The sequence below is a fragment of the Sinocyclocheilus rhinocerous genome, unplaced genomic scaffold, assembly GCF_001515625.1.
Source record: "Sinocyclocheilus rhinocerous isolate Xijiao unplaced genomic scaffold, SAMN03320098_v1.1 scaffold807, whole genome shotgun sequence".
NCBI classification, from domain to species: domain Eukaryota; kingdom Metazoa; phylum Chordata; class Actinopteri; order Cypriniformes; family Cyprinidae; genus Sinocyclocheilus; species Sinocyclocheilus rhinocerous.
In genome coordinates, this window is record NW_015650326.1 from 277,715 (window position 1) to 284,158 (window position 6,444).

Sequence of the window (6,444 nt, forward strand, 5' to 3'; positions counted from 1 at the left end):
AGGGAAAATTCAAACGAACTAAAAACGAACAATTTCTTTACGCCGAATTGCCGCTTTTTGAAAGTGAAAGTAAAATGCGCACGCCGCTTTTACAAGCTATTTAAAAGCGAGGAAAAGAGGGAATGCCCCGGCCCCCACCCTCACGGTGATACCGGTATTATCGGTGTTGTCACACGTCGATTAACCGTTGGGAAAATTTCCTCACCGTCACAACCCTAACACTGAATATAAATCTGGGCAGCACTGTGAGGATTTAACATGTCTCACTGTTTCAAAGGTATATCTATAATGCATAAATATAGAACAATGAAGCTGGTATAGTGTTTAAATTAGTGTAGTAAATTAGTATCTAATCACTTGCCAACCTGAGTTATTTCCAATCCATCTCCTGTTATGATTCACTGTGTTTTTAAAGTGATTGTGTTGGCTGTGTAAAGTAATTGTGTATTGTGTAACCAGTGTTTCGATGTGCTCTGCTGTTTTAGGAGAAGAACAGTCTGGAAATCGACCTGAACTACAAGCTGAAGACTCTACAGCAGCGGCTGGATCAGGAGTTGACAGAGCATCGCATCACGAAGGCTCAACTCACAGACAAATACGAGTCTATTGAAGAGACCAAGTCAGCTGCTATGCACAGTATGTTTGCGTGCGATACGTGCCGCGACCATCTCACTGCATGCCCAGACGCCGCACAGCGTCTCGTTTCACTGCGTGCCCAAACACCGCCTCTAAGATTTCACACTTATGCATATGGAACAGCAGAATTTCTTTTAATAGCAACATTATGATGCTATCAAAAAGTTCAGTGAAAGTACTCCCTGTGGTGTAATTAGACTGTAGGAATTCTTTGATGCTGATATCGTATTTAAAGGAACAGTTCACCCAAAAATGAAAATTGGCTAAAAATGTGCTCACCCTCTGGCCATCCAAGATTAGGATGAGTTTGTTTCTTCATCAGCTTTGGAGAAATGTAGCATTGCATCACTTGCTCACCAATGGATCGTCTGCAGTGAATGGGTGCCGTCAGAATGAGAGTCCAAACAGCTGATAAAAACATCACAATAATCCACACCACTATAGTCCAACATCTTGTGAAATGTGAAAATGTGCACGTTTGTAAGAAACAAATCCATTATTAAGGCATTGTAAGTCTGATCCATCACTTCTGGACAAAATAAGCTTCCAAAATCCATAATAATACTTCCTCCAGTTAAAAGTCTTCTTGTGTGAATCAGGAAATATGCACAAATCAAGTGCTGTTTACAAATATAGTATTATAGCAGTGATTTTATAAAATTAGATGGGAGACGGAAACTAATGGAGTGGGAGAAAGAGTACTTGAAAAGTGAAATTAATCATCGTAAGCTTGTGTGTTTCTGTGCTCAGCAAGAATTCTCAGGACCATTTAAATAAAATCTTGCTTCTGCAACTTTATAGTGACTTATCCTCAATTCCATTCAAATATATTTTTAGTGGCTCCCTGCATCCAGGTGATTAATTCTTCAAAGCACACAGAATTAAAGTGTGGTTAATGTGGTTAAAGAAGACATTTTCTACACCCCAAACACACACATTGCCATTACAGGTCGCCATCTAATAACAGGAAGTCAGGCTACAAAGAAGGGCGTGTCCAAATGATTCACACCTCTCTGTTGAAATAAACAGTACATTAGCATTCAATTCTATTTAATATCAAAATAATTAAAGAACAATAACCTGTGACAAAAATGTCTGCTTGCCTATATATCCAAAAATATCAAAAATGTCTTAATTTGTGTTCTGGAGATGAACGAAGGTCTTACAGCTTTGGAACGACATAATTAATGACAGAATTTTCATTTTTGGCTGAATTATCCCTTTAATACGCGTTAAGTGTTTTCCACATTAAGCATTTTAGAATGTCTCGCTGTTTTTATTGATTGAAATACTGCAGGTGCAGTTCGTTCACATATCTTTGATTTTCTTCTTTGGCTTGAAAACAAAACTTGAAAACTGGCTTGAAAGAAACGGAAACTTGACAGGTCTGTATTGCGCTTCTATGGATGTTTTCACCTCTAAATCTCTGTGCGAGTCACATGACTGAAAACTATGATTAATTGACAAAATTGTGACAATAATTATAAAATTGTGACGAATATATAATTATAATTATTACTTGTGTCAAAATACAAAGAGCAACAGAAATGGCTCTAACACGCTTCATTAAGGCAAGCAGAAGTTCTCGATTCAGATGATTTAGAAATGCAGGTATATCGATCAACTGGTGTTCATTCTTTCTCTAAAAATAACAAAACCTCTCCTCTGTCCAGCGGTGGAGCAGAAGGTGACGGAAGAGAACACGCTGCGGATGCGAGCGGAGAGCAGGGTGGTGGAGGTGGAGAAGCAGTGCTCCATGCTGGAGTTTGATCTCAAGCAGTCTGTACAGAAGATGGAGCAGCTGATGAAGCAGAAGGAGAGGCTGGAGGAAGAGGTGAGGGTGAACCACACACACCTCAGTTAAGGCCAGAAAGCTTGGCTTGACAAGATTACAGACTGCTGAAGGGGTTTTAGCGTTACAAGTTCAGTATCTTTCTTCTTTTCTCCACCCTACCAGGTGAAGGAGCTGCGGGTGCAGTTGGAGCAGGAGTCCGGGAAGCGCATGCTGGCCCAGAACGAGCTGAAAAACTGGACGATGGAGGCCGAACGTCTGAAAGGATCAGAGAAGCAACTCAAACAGGAGATCAACGCGGCCCTCGAGAACAAGCGCTCCGTTGAGTTCCAGCTGGTACAGCTCACCAAGTACGTTCCTTTCTCTCTCCTGCCCTCAAAAGGGTCATGAATGTATGAATAGTGTACAAATTTATCTTCCATTATTTTAATTTTTTTTAATAAAAGACTAACCAATACAAATTGTCTAGTTTCTAAACAGGTTGCAAATAATCATCCCTTAACTTTTATTTTCTATATTTAAGGCTGTCAAGGGATTCAAATTTTCAATCTAATTAATTACATAATGTGCCGGTTAATTAATTAAATTAACTGCAGATCAATTGCACATCAATTTTGGTTGAGAAATTACTCCAAAAGAGATCATTCAAAGTCATTATCGTGTTAAATGAGAAATCACTGAATAATAGACATTACAAAAAAGTAGCTTTAGAAAAAAGTATTTTGATTCCGCATTGCATAAATAATGATAATAAATAGCTGTTGTTTTTCTTTTAACAATTAATATTGAAATATGCAATGATTAAAAAAAAATGAAATGATACTCTAAATATGAAAATAAAACTGCCCGTAAGTGAGTGAGTCATTCATTCAACCGATTCGTTCAAATGGCTGATTCATCCAGAAACAAAACAAAGTAGCTTTCTTTATGAACGAGTCACTGAATCATTCTTTCAGAAACGTGGATTTGTTCAATAACGAAACACCGCTGTGTGTTGCTGAGAGATGCACAACAGTTCTGCTGAGGCTTTGATTGGAACTATTTCCATTGGTAAAACTGAGCAAAACAGACAATACTGACAATAGTGTGCCTACAATTTAACACCATATTAACTTGTTTATTGAACTATTGAAATAAATAATTTGCAGTCATGCAGATATTCAGGAAAAACAGCACTCTTGCTCATGTGATATTGCTAAACTAAATCATATGGTATAAATATAAGACAAAAACCCATACAGGTGCATTTTTGGCCCTCATATCTTGAATTTTAGAGGCATATAACGGTATTCTCATACCGTCATCCTGCATCATGATCTTCAGCAGTGTAAGATGAAGTACAGGTCTGTGCAGGACAGGGTGCATTAAATATGTTAATACAATTTTTTTCCATAATTTAAATGATACTCTAAATATGAAAATAAAACTGCCCGTAAGTGAGTGAGTCATTCATTCAACAGATTCGTTCAAATGGCTGATTCATCCAGAAACAAAACAAAGTAGCTTTCTTTATGAACGAGTCACTGAATCATTCTTTCAGAAACGTGGATTTGTTCAATAACGAAACACCGCTGTGTGTTGCTGAGAGATGCACAACAGTTCTGCTGAGGCTTTGATTGGAACTATTTCCATTGGTAAAACTGAGCAAAACAGACAATACTGACAATAGTGTGCCTACAATTTAACACCATATTAACTTGTTTATTGAACTATTGAAATAAATCATTTGCAGTCATGCAGATATTCAGGAAAAACAGCACTCTTGCTCATGTGATATTGCTAAACTAAATCATATGGTATAAATATAAGACAAAAACCCATACAGGTGCATTTTTGGCCCTCATATCTTGAATTTTAGAGGCATATAACGGTATTCTCATACCGTCATCCTGCATCATGATCTTCAGCAGTGTAAGATGAAGTACAGGTCTGTGCAGGACAGGGTGCATTAAATATGTTAATACATTTTTTTTTCCCATAATTAATTGCACTAAATTGGCAGGCCTACTATTTTTCAGTACAAGCATTTCAATTGGTTACGTTGGACCCCATTTGTAACACTGACCTTATAACATCATTCCCTTGGCTCTGAGCCTTACTCACAAAAGCTATTACATCACTAAATATCTGAAATGCTTTTCTATTGTGGAAATAGCGATTATTGCAGATTATGTGTAAACCTGGCCAAAACTGTTGGCTGCCAATATTTACATGAGTGGATTGAGGATCAGCCTCCGTCCAAACCACAGCCAGTTAATCCTTCACCTCTCCTCCTGAGACCTTTCGACAGAATGCCTAGCTTTGTGTCCTCTACTTTAAAGGGGTCCTATTATGCTCTTTTACAAAGTCTTGATTTTGTTTTGGGGGTGTACTAGAGCATGCTCTCATGCTTGGTGGTTCGAAAAACGCATTATTTTCCACATAATTTACATTATTAAAATACCTTTCTCCCCAGCCTGGCACAAACGGCTCGATTAGTTCCGGCTTTGATGAAGGTCCGCCTTCCGAAAAACAAAATGTGTTGTGATTGGTTAGCTGTCCCAGTGCGTTGTGATTGGCGAACAGCTTAGACAGTGTTTCATTAATGCCACGCCCCTTGCTCCGTCTTTCAACAAAAACTTTTGGTGAATCCGACAGGCACTGTACTCCCTCGTGTTGTGGAAGCTGTCCTCAGTAAAATGCACAGCACACAATAGCAAATTGGGGTTATAATGCTCAGGAACAGAATTAAAAAATAAATTGCAACCACTTGTTCCTGAAATCATCCGCTTTCGGAAGCCCAAACAAAGACGTTTGGGCACTAAAAAAGTGAAAAAGCATAATAGGACCCCTTTAAAGTCAACATGAAATCATTACCCTATTGATATTATGCAGGTTCCTGACTGTATTGTGAGCAATGCATCAGTTCACATTATTTGAAAATTAGAAATAAGTTTGTCTTTGTAATCTTTCATCAAAATATAATTACTTGATTCATCACGAGTTTTCTATGCTGTTATAATGGGCCTAGAAAGTGGACCTGCCGGTCATTTTAATGTTCATTTGTATATTATTGTGCTTGAGTTGTGAAGTTTGAATGAATATTGTGTGTGAATCTGACTGTTGCTGATAGAAATGTATCTTCTCAGGCAGTACCGAGGAAATGAGGGTCAGATGAGAGAACTTCAAGACCAGCTGGAGGCTGAGCAGTATTTCTCAGTGAGTATCACAGATCATTCTTGTGCTTTTCCTCATGGTGAAAAAAACACATTAAGCGCTTTGAACAACTGATAACACTCAGGTCTTTAGCAATGCTTTTCTAGCCTTTTCCAGGCATCTTGCGTAATGCATCAAGTCCTATAAACGTTGATGGGATCGAGGCTTGGTTCACAGGAGACAAATTTCCATCCAAGTTGCAAATTTAATTTGTGTGAAAATCGGAAACCTGAAAAACACGGTTTGCAGAGAAAGTTACGCTTCCCTTAAAATGTACTGTAATTGTAGAGACTGTACAGAAACTGCGGCTTCTTTTTTGAATGTAATACATTTCTTGCAGCTTAGAGCAGACAAACCACACAGTTTGCAAGCAGTCAGAGTCAGATGCCTTATGTTTGGGAAGGATTGCGTGTCAGGCAGTTCTGGGAGGTAATTGTAGCAAATCTTTTTGATGACTTTTCAGCATCTCTTAATGACTAGATCGATATTTGAGATGCTATGCAAAGATATTTTCTTCTTTCTTTCTTCTGAGCAGATTATTTAGTCATGTTGACTAAAGCCATGACTTTTTTTTTGATGTGCAATAAAAAAAATGCATTAATTTCTATAATAGTTAAAGGGATAGTTCACCTAAAAATGAAAATGTGATGTGTATCTGCTTACCCCCAAGGCATCCAAGATGTAGGTGACTTTGTTTCTTCAGTAGAACACAAATGAAGATTTTTAACTCAAACCGTTGCAGTCTGTCAGTCATATAATGTAAGTGAATGGGAATCACAGATTTGAGAGTCAAAAAAACATACACAAACAAAACCAAATTA

The 6,444-nt window shown here is 37.9% G+C and overlaps 1 protein-coding gene across 2 annotated transcripts in view; it reads left to right on the top strand.

Annotated features, from left to right (window-relative positions):
* Positions 1–6,444, top strand: part of rock1 (Rho-associated, coiled-coil containing protein kinase 1) — a 68,000-nt gene that overhangs the window by 35,333 nt on the left and 26,223 nt on the right. For both annotated transcript variants that reach the window (XM_016516719.1, XM_016516718.1), the window contains exons 18-21: positions 486–636; positions 2,310–2,470; positions 2,594–2,778; positions 5,557–5,626. In XM_016516719.1, coding sequence (XP_016372205.1) covers positions 486–636; positions 2,310–2,470; positions 2,594–2,778; positions 5,557–5,626 — 567 coding nt within the window. The remainder of the gene's footprint in view (positions 1–485; positions 637–2,309; positions 2,471–2,593; positions 2,779–5,556; positions 5,627–6,444) is intronic.